Source organism: Cricetulus griseus, chromosome 3 (genome assembly GCF_003668045.3).
Source record: "Cricetulus griseus strain 17A/GY chromosome 3, alternate assembly CriGri-PICRH-1.0, whole genome shotgun sequence".
Lineage (NCBI taxonomy): Eukaryota > Metazoa > Chordata > Mammalia > Rodentia > Cricetidae > Cricetulus > Cricetulus griseus.
The window spans coordinates 42562533-42581418 of record NC_048596.1 but is presented as its reverse complement, the minus strand read 5'-3'; the positions used below and the strand labels follow the sequence as shown (position 1 = coordinate 42581418).

Genomic DNA, 18886 nt, shown 5'->3' with positions numbered 1-18886 from the left:
GCAGAGTTCCATCTGTGGCCTCAACAAAGCTTATTCAACTATTTCCTGTTGAGGAACAAAATGACTACTGTCAATATGTTACTGTGAATGTGTCAAAAAGTAAGACTCTGCATATATACCTCTATGTAAATGTACACTTAAAATAACTTACAATATTATGGCTACATATAATGGTGGAGCCCCATGGTGATGTATTTACGGTATGCATGTAGTAATACAGAACATTAGCTGGGCTTACCATGTCAGTGATATAGATAATATCTCCTTCTTCAAAGTACAGTTCATCTGGCTAGAAGGAAAAAAAGCATACATACATTAACTCCATGTGATTTTTTTCCTATCTTAGAATACAATGTTTTTTTTTTCATTTTTAAATCTTAAAACCCCAAGGTATCCTTATAGACAATATTACTTCTATATTAACATCAACAATTAAACTATACAACAAGACTTGTAGTAAATTAATACTTGAAGTCTAAAGCTGGATTTGTCCCATGATGAAGGTTGTCAAAGAACTGTGCATAATAAGATTTTCCAACACCTTTTATATTCTTCCATCACTAAGCAAAGGATTTTCACACCAGCATAAAATACCGGCAAAACTTTTTCTTCTTAGAAATTATGGTAGATGATACTACATACACACATGCATTATATAACATACATGTGTGATATATACATACATGTATGTATGTATGTATGTATGTATGTATGTGGATAAATGTCTAAAATTAAGACCATGGAAAAAAGTAATACTTATATTTGTTTATCTTCAGAAAAGTATTAGCTGGTCTTCATGCTCAGAGAGAATGTTTCTCATACATGAGTATCAATATGTAATTCAGCCTTGATACCCTAAAAGAGCTAAAATACAAGAAGTCATCCAGAAACTCCAGGAGCTAACTTCATAGCTAGTGCCCTCACTCTGGCCTGACCCATCAAGTGTTCTGCAAACTCTAAAGGCAGTTAAGCACTTGGTTTACGTATCTTGTTACTTCCAGTAGACAGATAACACCATGATTTTCTGAGCAAACAGGAAGTACAATACCCACTGAAAGAGACTCTCAGAATAGTCAAAGAGTCGAAAAGCACAGACACAGGATGCAATGATGATGATGCTAAAATATTCACAGGAAATTTCCAAATGTATTGCTATTACCAAGTATACTTTTATAATACTAGTAGGAAAATACCTAGAAAAAAAGACTTGATTTCTGCCTATTCCACACATACAATAAAAATTACACTAGTGAAACAAATTATTTCGTCCATTTATTCTGCCAAGTGTTTGCCTCCTCTGAGGAGTAAACTGGGATGAGTATATAAGACTCTGCCCTAGATTTCATTTCAAATATCATCTACACTATTATAACTGCCATTTTCCCCTGAATATAAACAAAGACTGTTGGCAACTACATCATGCTTGAAACAACCACAATATGAAGTCAGATGAAAAATTCACCATATATAAAACTTAGTGAATGCTGACTGATGGCATCCCCCAAAATGGCTGACTTCCTTTAACAGCAACTTCCTAAAGCATTTATTACCTTTACACTTTGGTTCACAGAGACTAGATTTACAGCAGAAGCTACACAAAACTAGTTAAATCCACTGGACCTGAGGAAGTGCACTGTAACTTCATTTGAAATAATATTCAGGAGGGGAGAAACAGAAGACCTCTGAGATTTTTCTCTAGCCATTGTTCTGAAGATGGATGACCAATATTACTTTCAATTCGCCCCAGACATAGAAAGTGATTAGAGAAACAATTTCCTTTAACACTAGCTGCAGACAGGATCCCCTGAGAGACACTTAAGGGAGTCCCACACTCATCACTACAGCACAGCACTGAACACAGTGGCCGTCTCAGAGCATTACCGTGGTATTTTATCATCACTTGACTATGTCTCCTTAGAAAGTACCAAGGCGTGGGAAGGAAGGGAAGGAAGGGGAAACCTAGAATGGGTGTGTGTGTGGCGGGGAGGGTTAGGTGGGAACCACAGCTGCTTCTGTGATGACTGCACTTCCTGGAGTTCTACAAGGGTTGGATGTGCCCGTCCCGCATTAGAGATGTCCTGGGCCATTTCTATTCTGTACCTGTCCACTCACAGGCCCCAGTGAGCCCTCTTCAATCAGTGCCTTGCAGAAGCTAAGGAGCTAACCTTTCCCTCTCGATTTAGTCTCCTTCAGAAGTCATTTCTGCCTAAATCTCCATCTTTAGTAAGATCACTCACCCGTGAAATAAAAAAAAAGCCTAAAATACAAAATACACAATAGGCGTATGTGTACACATAGCACACATATCAAATCTCTAATTATTTCTCTGTATGAATTGAGTAATGACTTGGGAAACGAGAAGTGGCCCCTTCTTGGGCACAGGGTTATACTCTGGGGCAGTAAAAACATTTTGGAACCTGGTAAAGGAAGCAGTTGCTCACCACGGCAACTGAATTAATCCCACTCAATTGTTAGCTTTAAAAATGGTTAATTTTAGGTTGTGAGTTTTGCCTCAATTTTAAAAACAAAGTCAAAACTCAGCATCTTTTAGGCAATTCTTTTATTCTGTGGCTTGGCAAAGGGAATCATTCGGAAAATGTCACTAAGCTGAGTCATCTGACGACTTCACAGAGCTGACTCAGCTTTAAATGAACAGAAGCTGTTCTATACAGGCAACGGCAGCCCCACCCTTCCACTTGTCTGTTGATCAATGAGGCAACAACCAATAGCCAATCAGGGAGAAAATGGTCTAGCCATTTTATGTGTTTGGGGTTTTTGTTGTTGTTTGTATAGTTTTTGTTTTGTTTTTGAGATGGGGTTTTACTGTGTAGCCCTGGCTGTCCTGGAACTCACTCTGTAGACCAGGCCTGCCTCTGCCACCCAAGTGCTGGGATTAAAGGCATGCACCACCACTACCCAGCAATTTTATTAGTTTTTATAGTTTATTTTCCTTTAGTAGCTCTCAGGTACAATGCTACCTACACAGCATGGTCTTCAAAAATGACAAAATAAAAGGTGGCCTTTCCTAGCATGGCTAAAGGGATGGTTTATGAAATTCTTGACACTTCTGGGGACAGACAGTATAGTCAAAAAGGTAACATTATAGGTTAAAATCAGACATTGCCTAAAAGAATTGCATTTTCCATTAAAAACCCACAACAGACCACTTAATGTACCCTGTTCAGGGAGAATCTACTTTTGCATTCCTGGCATTGTATTTATGGAAGAAAAAAACAGGAAAGCAGGGATCCAATGACAACCTGAGCCTGTCACTACATCCAGCCTGATCTCTGGTTTTTAACCACATTCTCTCAGCTCTCCTTGAAGAATGACAAGGTATTAAAACAAAGTCAGCTAGACATGGTGACTCATGCCTTTGGTTCCAGCACACAGGAGGCTAAGGCATGGGGATTGCTCTAAACTCAAGGCCAGCCTGGGCTGCAGAGAGAGACACTGCCTCAAGTAAAGCAAAAGCCAAAAGAAATAAGCAATGACTACAGTACCGAGTGCAAATGTACAGTCTCATTCCTATTCTATATATTCTGGGTAACAGTCCCGAGGCAGTAATTTTATTGGTTTATGCAAATATATGTGTTTTTAAAAGCTTAGAAAAACTGTGATATACTTCTGAATTTTTTTTAGATTTGGTAACCTAAACATACAAAATTAGCCAAAAGGAAAATACATTTTCATGAATTTTTTTCACCTATTACTTTATAACAGTTACTCATGTGCAATGAATTGGTCAGGACCTTTACAAACAGTAATTTAATTCTCCCCAACAATACTAAAGAGTAGGGCCATTTTTATTGCCATATTACAGATGAGATTGACACTCAGCATGTGATATCCAGACTATGGAGTCCCAACTCCTAACCCCAGCTTTTGTTTTTTGGGTTTTTTTTTTTTTTTTTTCTCACAGAAACATCACACATCGTCATTACCTGTCATCATCATATCATGGCCTAGTTCAGTGACGGTGAACATTGGAAAACATTCCTCATCCTAACTCCTCAGTAATGTAGGACAGCAATATCAAAAACAGTCCTTTTCCCATGCAAAGTCTTCTTGGCCTCACTGGATCCTTGCAAAAACCTTTCTAGGTAGAACTGGATCATAGGTATCTCTATCTAGCAAGCAGATACAGAAAGGCTGAAGATCACAGCGAGGAGCATGGGAGGGATCTTATCTCTGCTTTTGGATCCCTACTCTAGACCTCCTTCTCATATTATGACCTAGGTCAGCCAAGCAAGCATGTATGACTGAGCAGGTCCATCTGGTTTTCCTTCAGAAACTGACACTCCTCAGGCACAGTGTTTGTTCCTCCCAGGCAACATGCTTTCACACTGGTCCATCCAGTCCAGGCAGGTGTCTGTGTGACACTTCATCCAAATGGGGGCTGAGAGGGGGGGTTAGACTTACAGAAGGCTGGGTGATACCAGAAATACCTTTCCTTGAAGCAAGAGATAATCATGAGCCACACTGCCTTGTTCTATCTACCCAGCCAATGCGTTATCAAAACTAGAGCTGGCTGTCACTCTCACTGTCTCCTGGGTTTTAAGTTGCTAAAAGCAAAACCATAGCCTTCTAGACTGCTGTATATGCAAGCAAAGGGCCCCTAGCTTCCAGCTCAGCCTTCAAAGGTATTTCCCAGTCACAATGCTTTAAAGAGGTAGTTGGCATGCTATAAACCACAATGTGTTATGAGCTCACCCTACTATGCCTGCAGTGCACCGTATATTTGGTGTGCCAAGCATACAGTATGGGAAGACTTGGAGTACTGTGACCTCAGTATACTGAATGATGCATTCAGTATACTGAGTGATGTGGGGCTTTGTGGCGTGTTATATACTCCGCTGTATATTCAGTGTATTCTGTAGTGTGCTATGAACTTGTGTGCTGAGCATAAGGTGTGCAATATCTTCAGTGTGCTGTGTTCTCAGAGTGCTCTGCCCAGGGCATGCTGAGTAAACAGTGTGCTGTGTGTGTGGTATACGCAATGTGTAGTATGCTGAGCCTGCACTGTGCAGTGTGCCACAGGGTGCTAAGGACCCTGTGTGCTGTGCTGTGGTGTCCTTGTGGCACGGTGTGTGTTGTGTGTGCCTTGCGCATGACATGCTGAGTTGTCAGTGTATTGTGTGCCCATACAAAGATGATGACTGCCTGCTACAGGGGGACAAACTATGCTTCCAGCATTGTCCAAGAGACAGGTTCATGCACTCCCAAAAGTAAATGAATGTCTCGGAGGACGTCCAATATTTAATAACAGGTAAAAGAAGGCCTGTGTGAGCTGGTGGCCTCCTGTTCACTAGATTAGATTAGTATTTAGACTGATGGAAGAGAGGACATGAAGGAGTGTGGGGATGACAGGACGTGGAATGGCCATTACTGATCTTCAGGGTCAGCATATAAAAATGATAGTCATAGTTTAAAAATAGAATAAATTACCTATGAGTTAAATATATATTTCTCCTGAATATTCAATAATAACTAAGGCTTTAAAAAATATCATGGAGAAACTTCCTCCAGAGAAGAAATGGAGGTAAATTAGTAATCAGTATATCAAACCAAGATATTTGTTAAATGTCTATCACTAGAGTAGCCAGTACTCACTCACAGGCAACAGTGACTACTCCAGCTGCTGCTGCCTTTATACTACCATAGTTCTCACTAAAACCAATTGAAACAACAGAGACAAAAGTTAAGTAATCTCCAGGTCACAAGCAGCAAGAGGCAGGACAAATCAGAAAGCCTAGCACAGGCTCTGAACCTGGGTTCTGCTCCCCAGATGAGACCTGCCTGTACAGTACTGTGCCAAAGCAGGTCACAGTGCGAGGCACCCACTTCTAGTGGGAGTGCTCAGCGCAGTATTCATGGGGTGACAAACAGTTCATATTGAACATAGAGGGGGCAACACCAGGGGTCCAGAGAAGGTGCAGAGATGGGCTCTACTGAGAGTCCTCTGGGTGATACAAGGAGGAGGAGGGGTAGGGGCCAGGGACGGCTACGCCTTAGAGGACCACATGGTGAAAAACAGATGTGCAGCAGATGCTGGATTGAAACCACACATTGGAAATATTAACCTAGCAGGGAACACAAACAGAATATAGAACCTTGAGTCATGCTAGAAGTGAGGAAAGGCAAAAGGTCAGGAGGAGCCACACAGCGAGAGGAGGTCAGTGATAAAGGACACAGTGACCCAGCTAAGGACACCTGGGAAGGGCAGCAGAAGTGTCAAAAGTCACTTCAGTCTCTACCCTCTGGGAACATAGGTCTCATACTAGAGGAGGCATGTGTGGCCTCGTGCTTGTAGGGTCTGGAAGAGCAATTGATGATGCTGTAAGCTCTCCTCAGCAGATCCTGATCCCATCAGAGATGTCCCTGTAAGCAAAAGTAAAGATGACTCTGGGCTCAGGCCACTCTACCTGTCATGGCTTTTGTGCTTCCTCCCAAATCCTGGGCTGCTGTCCCAACTCCCCAGCACCTCAAAATGTGACTGTTCTCAGAGACTGTGCGGGTGTGTGTGTGTGTGTGTGTGTGTGTGTGTGTGTGTGTGTGTGTGTACTGTTACTTTACTTTGAGGGGTTGTTGAGACAGAATTTTGCTATGTAGCCCTGGTTGTCTTGGAACTCACTCTGTAGACCAGGATGGCCTCTGCCTCTGCTCTGCCTCTGCTGGGATTAAATGTATGTGCCACCACATCCCAACTAGAGATGGAGTCTTAATATTGAGATGATTAAGATACAATGAGGGCTTCAAGGTAGACCCCAAACCCAACCCAACTGGCATCCACGAAGAGACTGGAATGCCAACACATCCAAGGAGAAGCCATGTGAGAACATGGGGAGAAAGTGACTTACTACAAGTCATTGTGACAGGCCTCAGAAGAAATCAGCCCTGCTGTCAACTCACTCTGGGGCTTCTGGCTTCCAGGATTATGAGGAATTCTATGTCTGTGGCTAAAATTTCAGGTCTGTGATTCTGCTGCAGCAGCTCGCTCTACAAACACTCTACCCACCTCCTGTGGCAAGAGTAACAGCCCTCTTTGCCCCAGAAGCCTGCTGTCTCTGAAGTCTTGGGAAAGCTCATCTGAGTATGCAGACTTAGACTGGCTATTAATCACTGTCACCAGCTGATGACCACCAATGGACCACAAATTGGAACCTTCTGTCAGGATTGCAGGGTGGCTGTAGTGTAGAGCAATGAACAGTATTCCCAAGTTCAAATGAGGAACTGGTAGAGGTTTAGAAAATGGCAGACTGTGATCTCCCAGCAGGCCCTGGGCCAGTATGTGAATCAGTCCTCAGAGTGGGAGAGACACGCAAATGATGATGAATGCTGTGGAGAAGCTATGGGAGAAATGATGGGTGCTATGGAGGGTGTTCGCTTTCCTTCCTGTTGCTGATAAAACACCCTGACCAAATGCAGCTTAGGGAAGGAGAGGACTGTTGTGGCTTACATTTCCATCATCCTGGGAAATCAGGACCAGACCCAAGCAGGAGCCTTGAGAATGATGGAGGTATGGTGCTTGCTGGCTCCCTCATGCTTAGCTAGCTTTCTTATACATCCTTCAGCTGCTGCTGCACTATCCACAACACTCAGCCAGTGTGTGGCACAGAACAGGGGCTCACTAAACCATGAATGGGTGGGTGGACAGCAGGATCCACAAGAGAAAAACGTAAACAGAAGAGATAAAATAATTGCTCTGGGAGGTTGGCAGGAGGTGTGGGGGGGTCAAGAAGAAGCTACAAAAGGTTGGTGATCCACAGCAAAGCTAAGATTGGGGTCTCTGTAGTTTAGTTATTTTTGTATGTGGGCCACTTGGTGACTTGAAAACAAATGTCACCACACATAAGGAGAGAAGCAATGTGAGAAGTCTATGACCTCCAAACTCAGGCCATGCAAATCAACCTGGGGCTTAGCTCACTCACTGCGGAGAACAGTGGGGAGGGACAGAAAGTACAGAGGACTTGGGCCAAAACAGGTGTCAAAATAAAGTCAACTTAGGTTGCTGTGTCAATTTTATAGTTTAAATCAGAATACTTACAGTCCTGGGTTCAAATGTATACAGCGCTCTGAAGACTTTAACTTGCCCTAAAAGAAGAAAAAAAATCTGATCAATTCTTTTATTTCTAACTATTCTGAATTGTTATCGATTCCCCCCATTAGAATTCCCAAATTAAAAGTCTATTTGAGAATTGGGAGTATGGGGAGAGGGGAGAGGGAGCTAGGAGAATGAGAAGGGGAAAAGAGGAGGGATGAGGAGGACATAAGGGAGCAGGAAGGTTGAGTTGGGGCAAGAATAGAGGAGAACAAGATAAGAGATACCATAATAGAGGGAGACATTATAGGTTTAAAGAGAATTCAGGCACTAAGGAAATGTCTGGAAATCTACAAAGATGACACCAACTAACGATCTAAGCAACAGAGGAGAGGCTACCTTAAATGCCCTCCCTTGGTAATGAGATTGATGACTGATTTATATGCCATCCTATAGCCTTCATCCAGCAGCTGGTGGAGGTAGAAGCAGACATCTACAGCTAATCACTGAACTGAATTGGAATCCAGTTGCAGAGAGGGAGGAGGGATGAGCAAAAGGGTCCAGACCAGGCTGGTGAAATCCACAGAAACAGCTGACCTGAACAAGGGGGAGCTCTTGGTCCCCAGACTGATAGCTGGAAAACCAGCATAGGACTGATCCAGACCCCATGAACGTGGGTGTCAGTGAGAAACCCTCGGAAATCTATGGGGCCCCTTGTAGTGGATCAGTACTTATCCCTAGCATAGGAATGGACTTTGGGAGCCCATCCCACATAGAGGGATACTCCCTAGACACATGGGATGGGCCTAGGCCCTATCCCAAAGGATATGACAGACTCAGAAGACACCCCCCCCCATGGAAGGCCTCACCCTCCCTGCGGAGCAGAAAGGGTATGGGTTAGGTAGGGTGTTAGTTGGGGGGGGGAGCAGTGAGGAGGAGAGGGAACTGGAATTGACATGTAAAACAATCTTGTTTCTAATTCAAATAAAAAAATTAAAAAAAAACAAAACAATATAATGTATTTAAAAAGAAAAAAAGTCTATTTGGGAATGTTATTTTAGAGCAGTGGTCCTCAACCCTCCTAATGCTACCACCCTTTAGCGCAGTTCGTTATATATTGTGGTGATCCCCAATAACAAAATTATTTTTGTTGCTACTTTATAACTGTGATTTGGCTACAGTTATGGATCATAATGTAAATATCTGTGTTTCCTGATTGTTTTAGGTGACCCTGTGAAAGGGTTATCTGATACCACCACACACCCAAACAACCAAAGGTTGAGAACCACTGCTTTAGAAACAGTACCTTTTCCCCACAGGATGCATCTTTAAAATGCTTATTACATGAATGCAACAGTAAGTACATGTCTTTGGGGGACAGCTTTATTTGACAGGAATTATAGATTTGCACTGCATCTCTGCCCTAAGTAAAGACAATCCTAAGAGTAATGTCAAGCTTCAAAATATAAAGTTGAGGAGTTGAGGAGACTCAGCAGTTACGATCACTTGTCTCTCTTCCAGAAGACCCAGTACAGATGCCATGCAAGCAGCTCACAACTGCCTACAACTCCATTCCAGGGGCTCTAACAGCCTCTTCTGGTCTGTATAGGAACCCACATACACACACAACACACAGACACACACACACACACACACACACACACACACACACATTAATAAATGAATTATAAAATTGTGGTGGTGCACACTAGCAAGCTCAGCACTCCAGGAGGCAGAGGCTGGCAGATCTCTTTGAGTTTGAGGTCAGTCTGATCTATATACAAGTTCCAGGTTACCCAGTGCTACTCAGAGAAACTCTGTCTTGAAAAATCAATAAATAATGTTGAGCATCTTAACAAAAAAATTTAAAGAACACTTTAAATGTGTTTAAAATTGTTAAATCAATCCATTGGGACCTGATATTCTCCAAAAGAACAGAAAAATGGAGGAAAAGAAAAGAACCATGTAAGAGCAATATCACCCCCCCATCCTACACACTCCCCAGCACTTCCCCAGCACTCTGTACCATTTACACTTCCCCAGCACACTATATCATTTGCACTGTCCCCGTCCATCTGAAGGAATGGGCACAACGTCTTCAATTTCCCAGCATCTACTGTATATATAGTATAAATTTAAGTTCACAAAATTAATACAAATTTAAGCTGTATAGGGTCTACAGCAAACAAGGGTATGTGTTTTATAAAATAAATAGGTTAAGAAAGAGATCAAAATAGAAGGGCTATCCATTTTAAGCACTGGGTCTCAACCTTCCTAATGTTGCACCCCTTTAACACAGTTCTTCATGTTGTGGTGACCCCCAAGCATAAAATTACTTCTGTTGCTACCATAACTGTTACTTTGCTCAAGTGTACTGCGTATATCTGTTTTCCTATGGTCTCAGGTGACCCCTGCGAAAGGGTCATTCCACCCTAAGTGGCTTTGTGACCCACAGGTTGGGAACCACTGATTTAAAGGCTGGTAACACTTCAGTCCTGTTCTGGAAGATCTTTTAGAGATGATATCCAAACCTATCATTCAAACTGATCTCCAAGGTAGATAAGGAAGCTTGCTTCCGAGTATACATTTTTATCTGACACTCTTTTGCTATTTGAACATATTTTATAATAAAGAACATAATTTAGTATAGATACCATTTGCAGCTACAAGCATGCTTACTGGTAGAATTTTTTTAAACTATTTGTTTAATACAATGTGGTAGGATGAAGATCTATTTCTGATGTTTCATCAACAGACTTCCGAGTGCACAGAACAGAAACCTGCAGAGGCCTGAGAAATCCCTGCCCTGCTGCAGAATGAAGAATGTGGGGAAAGGCAACTGCCGAAGCCAGTGCTCTAACATCTGCAAATCAGCAGCAGCAAGGGAACACACACACACACACACACACACACACACACACACACACACACACACACACAGACCACTCTTTTGCAATCTGAATTCTTGTGCTATGTCTCTGTTTCTTTTTCTTTTCTTCTTTTTTCTTTTTTTGTTTTTCAAGACAAGAATTTCTCTGTGTAGCTTTGGAGGCTGTCCTGGAACTCTCTCTCTGTAGACCTGGCTGGCCTCAAGCTCACAGAGATCTGCCTGCCCCTGCCCCTGCCCCTGCCCCTGCCCCTGCCCCTGCCCCTGCCCTGCCCCTGCCCCCCTGCCCCTGCCCCTGCCCCTGCCTCTGCCTCTGCCTCCTGAGTGCTGGGATTAAAGGCGTGTGCTGTCACTACCCAGTCTGTCGCTCTGTTTCTATGGAGAGAAAGTCACTAAAAGAAATAAATGTAATTTTTCTCTTGTTTTTGTTTGTTTGTTTGGAGACTCCATTCATACCTCACAACCATTAGGGAGAAAGAAAACATCACAAGGAGGAAGCCAGGTGTGATGGTGCCCACCTTTAATCCCAATACTTGGATCTCTGAGTTTGAGGCCAGACTAATCTACACAGCAAGTTCCAGGACAGCCTGAACTGCATAGAGGGAGCTGGTGCAAAAACAAGCCGTGGGGAGGAACTGCCAGAGACAGTTTTCTGGAGGGCTGATTGTTCTCTGATGGTGGAAATTAGTTATCTCAATTACTTCAAACTTTCCAAAGAGCAAGGAAGCAGCCCATTGTGATCAACATCAACAATGAACTTTCTAGTTCCTTACAGATAACAGTAAGGATGAAAGATGTGGATAATCTTGGAAACAAGATACAATGACAACTTTAATGGGCTCAGATAAAACTCCATAAAAATGAAAGCACCCGAAAGTAAATACTCAGTGACTGACTAAACCACTAATTTGCATAACCAAAGTTCTTTCAGTTTTGATGAAAAACTAAATACTGAACAGCAATTAGCCTAATACATAATGCAGCACTCTATCTGTGAAATCCAGAAGACACTTTAGCACAGGACACTATTTACTCCTTAATAGTGGGGCACTAGCCTTTTGATCCATGTTCTAAAGCATCAGGACCCAAATTCTCAAAACTGAGTCAACTAGAAACAAAACAATGTAGCAGAAACATCCAGAGGCTAAGGAATCACAAAACTAGTAGATTGTTCACAACCAGCCTGAATATTTTATTATAACAATTAATACTAATACATAATCCACTGGTTCTTCTGACATACTGAGTTAACTCTGAGCAGTGTTCCACAAACTGACTTCAGGCTCACAGCAGTGTCTATGGAACCCTAAGCAGTGCTTCTTGCTGGCATCCTGACAGACTCCCAACAACAGGAGCATGGCGGCAGATCAAGGACACACACTGAACAATTCCAAGTTTACTTAAGGAAGGCAAATGTCAAAGAGCTGTGCTGATGTAAATGCAACACATGCTCTCGCCGCTCATCATTTTCTCACACAGGCATGCTTACATATTACAAAGAGAGGCCTGGGACTGGGAGACTGTGCAAATGGCCTGAAATTGGGATTCATCAGAATGAAGGTCCTAAAAAGAACCCAACATAACTTCTGTCTTAAATGTGCGCTGAGTCTGGGAGCATCCAGCAGCATCCGACTGGCACTGCAGGAAGACCTGCTGATCTCTGAGTTAAGCAATTCTAACCACCACCACTGGCCACAGCAACCATTTCTGAGGTCTCATTTTCCAGCCTTGCTCTTCCCTTTTCTCATTAACTCCCTGCTGCAGCTAGAGAGGAGGAGGCCGCCATCAGCAGCCAAGTGCTGCCCTCTTCCTCTGGAGGAAGGCTGACCAAGACTTCAAAACGTGAAGGTCAAGGTCATAGAAAGGTAAAAGCTGAGGGAGGGAATCTGGTCTTTCACAGGCAGGGGAAGGAAGTGTGGGTTTCTCCAGTGTTTATCTTTGCACTTCTGGAACAACACTTAGATGACTTGGGATTTGTAAAAGAGAGCAAAAACTGTCAAATCTATTATGTTAGTGAAGGACTGGCAGAGCTTCACGTAACTATTTAGCTGCCATATACATATACACAAAAAGAGTGAAAATGGAGTTGCCCTATAAAATTTACCCTATCAAAACAATACAAATAAATAAAAAGCCATGTTACGCATGAGTTATTTCTTTTGGAGTTGTTGGCTAGTGTCTTAGGGTTTCTATTAATGGAATAAAATACTATGACCACAAGCAACTTGGAGGCAAGGGTTTATTTCTGTTACACTTCCACATCACAGTCCTTCACAGGAAGCAGTTCCGGCAGGAACTCAATAGGTCAGGAACTTGGAGGCAGGAGCTGATGTCAAATTGACATAAAACTAACCATAGTAGCCAGTGAGGTCCTTTAGATCCACAAATATTACAGGCTATTGCCAATGGTCTAGGTTATCATCTAGAACGTGGTGGTAAGACTTTATTACTAAACATACCACAGGCTTAAGTCATAAACATTGCAAAATCAAACTGGTGTTGACCTGGAAGGCTCATCCTACATGCCAGCTTTCATAGTGCTGGAAGGTGCTTGTCAAGCCACTAGGGAAGAAAATTAGTATCAATCATTCCCACCTATGAATTCAGCAAGCTACAATTGACTGGTCTAGAAGACACGCTCAGAAAACGGAATGCTATTAACAATAAAAAGAAATGAGCTAACAAATCATGAAAAGATGGAGCAGACTTTCAATGCGTTTTACTAAGTAAAAAAGATCAATCTAAGAAAGCCATATACAAATCTTAATAATTCTAACTATGTGACTTTTCAGAAAGGGGAAAACTACAGAAACAGCACAAAGATCAAAGGAAAGAAAGGGGGTAGCAAAGATAACCTTTAGGACAGTAAAATGATTATGTTGTACTGTAATAATGTATACATACCACTATAAATTTGTCTATGGGTGATAGTGATGTTATCAGTGTTAGTGAATGTATTAGTCGGGGTTCTCTTAAGTGAAGAGATCCAACAGAATGAATACATATAAAAGGAGCTTCATTAGGCTGTCTTATAGGATATGATCTGGATAGTCTAACATACAATTGTTGTGGAATATTAGTTTAAGACATGTAAAAAAAGACATTTTACATTTGTTTATACTGTGGAATATTTGTTTAATGATACAATGATGTGCTGTATTCTTTTATGTTGCATTTGTTTAACTTAAAGTTGCATTACTTTGCCTGCCTAAAAATACCTGATTCACCTAATAAAGAACTGAATGGCCAATAGCTAGGCAGGAGAGAGACATAGGCAGGATTGCCAGGCAGAGAGAATAAATAGGAGGAGAAATCTAGGCTCAGAAGAGAAGGAAGAGTGAGAAAAGGAGAAGAGGATGCCAGGGGCCAGCCACCCAGCCCCACAGTCAGCCATGAAGTAAGAATGAAGAAAGACATACATAATAAAGATTAAAAAGTCCAGAGGTGTTTGGTGTTGGTGGCACACGCCTTTAATCCCAGCACTCGGGAGGCAGAGGCAAGTGGCTCTCTGTGAGTTTGAGGCCAGCCTGGTCTCCAGAGCGAGTGCCAGGATAGGCTCCAAAGCTACATAGAGAAACCCTGTCTCGAAAAACCAAAAAAAAAAAAAAAAAAAAAAAAAGTCCAGAGGCAAAACATAGTTAATGAGTGTAAGGGGACACCGACCGCTGGGGGGTCATGTAACTAGTTAGCATGCCAGAGTCTTGTTTGTTATCGGAATTAACCAGACAAATCGATCCACCAACTAAGAACGGCCATGCACCACCACCCACGAAATTGAGAAAGAGCTATCAATCTGTCAATCCTGTCTGAGAGCAGGAGGAAGAGGAAGAGCAAGAGGACGATTTCCTTCTTGTCGCTGCTTATATTCTAAGTCTGCCTGCTATGTCACTTCCTGCCTGGATCTCTACTACATTTCCCAGAATCCTCCTTGACTCCTAGTCCCACCTATCTTGCTTTCCTATTGGCCAACAGTACTTTATCAACCAATAAAACAAACATATACACAGAAGGACCTCCCCCATCACATGAGAAATGGGATAAGTTAAGTTAGAAAAGCTAGCTAGGAACAAGCCAAGCTAAGGCCAGGCATTCATAAGTAAGAATAAGTATCCATGTATTTATTTGGGAGCTGGGTGGCAGGCCCCAAAAGGATAAAAAATACAGGAAAATCATGATCCAGTATCACATTCTGGAACAGATTACAGTCACATTCTAGAATAGACTAGAGAAACTGATGCCACCACCAAGGACTTGAAAGCTATAGGATTGGTGATTCTCCTTTTAACTCTATTTGGCCTGTGTGGAAGATAGGTGGATGGATCATGGAGCATGACAGTTGATTATCAAAAACAATCAAGTAGTAATTCCAATTGCAGCTACTATCCCAGATGTGATCTCCTTACTTAAGCAGATTAACACATTTCCCAGTACTTGATATGCCGGTATTTATCTAGCAAATACTTTTTCTTAAAATACCTGACCATAAGGACCACAAGAAGTTATTTGCTTTCAGCTGGCAAGGCCAACAATACACTTTTACTGCCCTACCTCAAGGGTACATTAACTCTCCAGCTCTGTGTCTTAACTTAATTTGAAGGGATCTAGATCATTTGTCTCTTCCACAAAATATTACACCAGTCACTGTATTAATGACATTATGCTGATTGGACCAAGTGAGCAAGAGGCAACAAACACCTTGGACTTACTGGTAATGCCGACATACATCAGAGTATAGGAAATAAATCCATCCAAGAGTATTCTACCTCTGTAAAATTTCTAGTTCTGTAGTGTGGAATGTGTGTAGATATTATAAGGTTAAGGGTAAATTGTACTCAGCCCCTCCCACTACCAAGAAAGAAGCACAATGCTTACAGGCCTGTTTGGATTTTGGAGGCAACACATTCTTCAGTTAGCTGTGTTTCTCTTGCCTATGTACCAAGTGATCAGAATGATGCCAGCTTTAAGTGGGACCTGTAACAAGAGAGAGCTCTTCAACAGGCCCTGGTTGTTCTACTATTTAGATTATATGATTGAGCAGACCAGACAGTACCTAAGGTGTCATAGCAGACAAAGATACTGTCTGGGGTGTTAAGCAAGCTGTTATTCATAACTCACAGCAGAGACTGAGGATTTTGAAGCAAGGCTCTATCATTGTCTGCTGACTGGTCTCTCTTGTAAAGACAGCAACTCTTAACCTGCTATTAAACCTTAGTAGAAACCTGGTGGGAGGGGGGAGCTCCAAGTTACCATGTGACCTAATCTGAGTATTATCTGACACACTAATCCATAATGTAGGGATGCACCACAGCAATCCATTATCAAATGGAAGTAATATGTACATGACCAAGCTCCAGTGGCACAATTAAGTTACATGAAGAAGCTGCCCAAATGTCTATGATTTTTACTCGTGTTAGAACGCCTTCTGTTCCCAAGCACACACTGATGGCTTCATTGAGTTTGCTCTATGATCAGCTGACTGAGAAAGAGAAGACTGGGGCTTGATTTACTGATAGTTTATGCAGGCACCACCCAGAAGTGACCAGCTTCAGTGTTACCACCCTCTTCTGGGACAACCAGGAAAGTATTCACGGTGGGCAGAATTTGGGGCAGTACACATGGTCTTATGCTTTGCTTGTAAGGATAAAAGGCCAGGTGTGTGAGTGTTTACTGACTCATGAATTGTGGCCAATGGTTTAGCTGGATGGTCAGGGACTTGGAAGGAGCATCATAGAAAAATTGGTGAGAAAGATATTTGCAGAAGAAATATGTGGACGGAGCTTTCCAAATGGACAAAGCACGTGAAGACACTTCAGTTCCAGGTAAATGCTCATCAAAAGATGACTTCAGCACAGGAGTTAATAATCATACACAGGATAACCCATTCTGTGGACAGTCAACCTCTTTCCCCAGTCATTCCTGCCCTGGTCATTGCTGGGTTATGACCAGTGGCTCTGGTAGCAAAGATGGAGGTTATGTAGGGGCTTGATTTGATAACATGGACTTCCACTCACCAAGGCTGACTTGGATGCGGCTCCTGCTGAGCGGTGGATCTACCAGCAACAGAGACCAATAATGAGCCCTGATATGACATGGCTCCATTCCCTGGAATGACCAGCCAGAAACATGATGGCAGGTTGATTGTACTGTCTTTGTGGAAAGGGCATTGCTTTGACCTTACTGGGATGAATTCTTATTCTGGTTATAGATTTGCCTTTGCTTCATGAAATGCATCTGCAAAACTACCAACAGTGGTCTTACAGAATGTCTTATCCACCATCATGGCATTTTATCATTTTATTTCACACAGTATTGCTCTGACCAAGGACTCTCATGGTCAGAGAACCGCAACAGAGGGTGTATGCTCATGGAATACACATTGCTACCACATTCCCCACTATGCTAAAAACAAATGGCTTGATAAAAATGGTGGAGGTGGAATGGCTTTTAAAGACACAGTTACAGTGTCAATGGTGGTAATAGCCTGATGGCTGAGGCAGGGTTCTCTAGAGGACAATATATGCTTTGAATGAGCATCCAATACATGGTACTTTCTCTCCTACATCCGGGATTCAAGGGTCCAGGAACAGGAAATGGTACCACTCAACACTTAAAAAAAATTTTTTTTGCTTCGTGTTCTTAAGCTCTGCTGGTCTAGAAGTTGGTACCAGAGAGTGAGCTGTTGCTGAAAGGAATCTGGCCATATTGTCTTTAGGAGGAATTTGGAACCTTGAACTAGAAAGCAGAGCTTAAAGAGTCATCCACATAGGAACCGAGAAGCCAGCTGTACTGACAGCAGAGTAGATCATGGAAGTCCAGCTCAAAGGTGTTCGGAGGGAAGCAAGGACTTTACCAGCACTGTGCTAGAGGCCATTCCTGTGATATTATGGCAAAAAAAAAAAAAAAAAAAAAAAAAATCTGGCTTGCAGTCTGCCCCTGTCCTAAGAACTTGTCCAAGGCTGAAAAACTGATGGATTAATTTCCTTGGCAGAATTTCAAAACAGCACATTATTGAACCTGTGGTATGGCTATTATTGATAACTTTTATGTAGTCTACAATGAAAAAAAGAGCAAGTAGGGCAAAATGTACAGTTTAGGAAGAAAAAAACAACAGGAAGCTTAATGTGTTAGAGGCTAAGTTGTAATTGTTAGGAATTACAGAGGCCTACTCTGCACTGGAGCAAAAGGAGGGTGTCCTCAGGGCAACATCCTACTCGCTAAGCTTCCAACCTGCAGAAGAGAGCTGAAGACATCTTCTCATAGCAACTAAATAAACAATCCTCAGCCAATGTGATCCATGGTGGGGTAGTATCCATCCCATGCTAGCAGCTGGCTAGCATGGCAGCTACACTTGGCAGTGTAGTCCATGTCTACTTGACACTGGCTTTAGAGGCACGGAGGATGCAAGAATGAGGGGTAGTGGATTCTTCCTCCATGGTTTCAGAGAGCTGCTGAGGCCAGCCAGTATATAACAAGGGAATCTTTGCATGAAGGCCCTGAAAGGGCAAGTAGCTGTGAAAAGCCATTGTGGAAAGCCATCAAGTGAGTTGCAGAGGAAAGCCCAAGATGCTGGAGATGCCAGAGCCATGAAGCATCTGCCAAGCAGAACTATATAGGGAAAAGAGTCATCCCAAAAAAGAGAGATACTTTGTAGGCAGCAAAGATTAAAGTAGCAGACATTGGACATGGAGCTGAAGGATTTGATGTCTGCCCTGCTGAGTTCTGGTCTTGCTTTAGTAGTAGTTCTTCACTATGCCCCATTCCTCTCTTCTGAAATGGTAATGAGTATTCTTTGCTATTATACTTTGAAAGTGTATAATTTGCTTTCTAATTTTACAGGGGGTGGTTACAATTAAGAGACTGTCTTGAGTCTTGGGAGAGACTCAGTGTTGAGAGTGTGAAAAACTATGGAGACTTTTCAAATTGGGCTAAATGCATTTTGCATTATGGCATGACCATAA

General features: G+C 42.3%; 1 protein-coding gene across 1 annotated transcript in view; it reads right to left on the bottom strand.

Annotated features, from left to right (window-relative positions):
• The window catches only part of Ostf1 (osteoclast stimulating factor 1), a 50399-nt gene that overhangs the window by 15035 nt on the left and 16478 nt on the right, over positions 1–18886 (bottom strand). The window contains exons 2-3 of the mRNA XM_027406552.2: positions 8048–8094; positions 239–289 (exon numbers count right to left, since the gene is read on the bottom strand). Of these exons, the coding sequence (XP_027262353.1) occupies positions 239–289; positions 8048–8094 (98 nt within the window). The remainder of the gene's footprint in view (positions 1–238; positions 290–8047; positions 8095–18886) is intronic.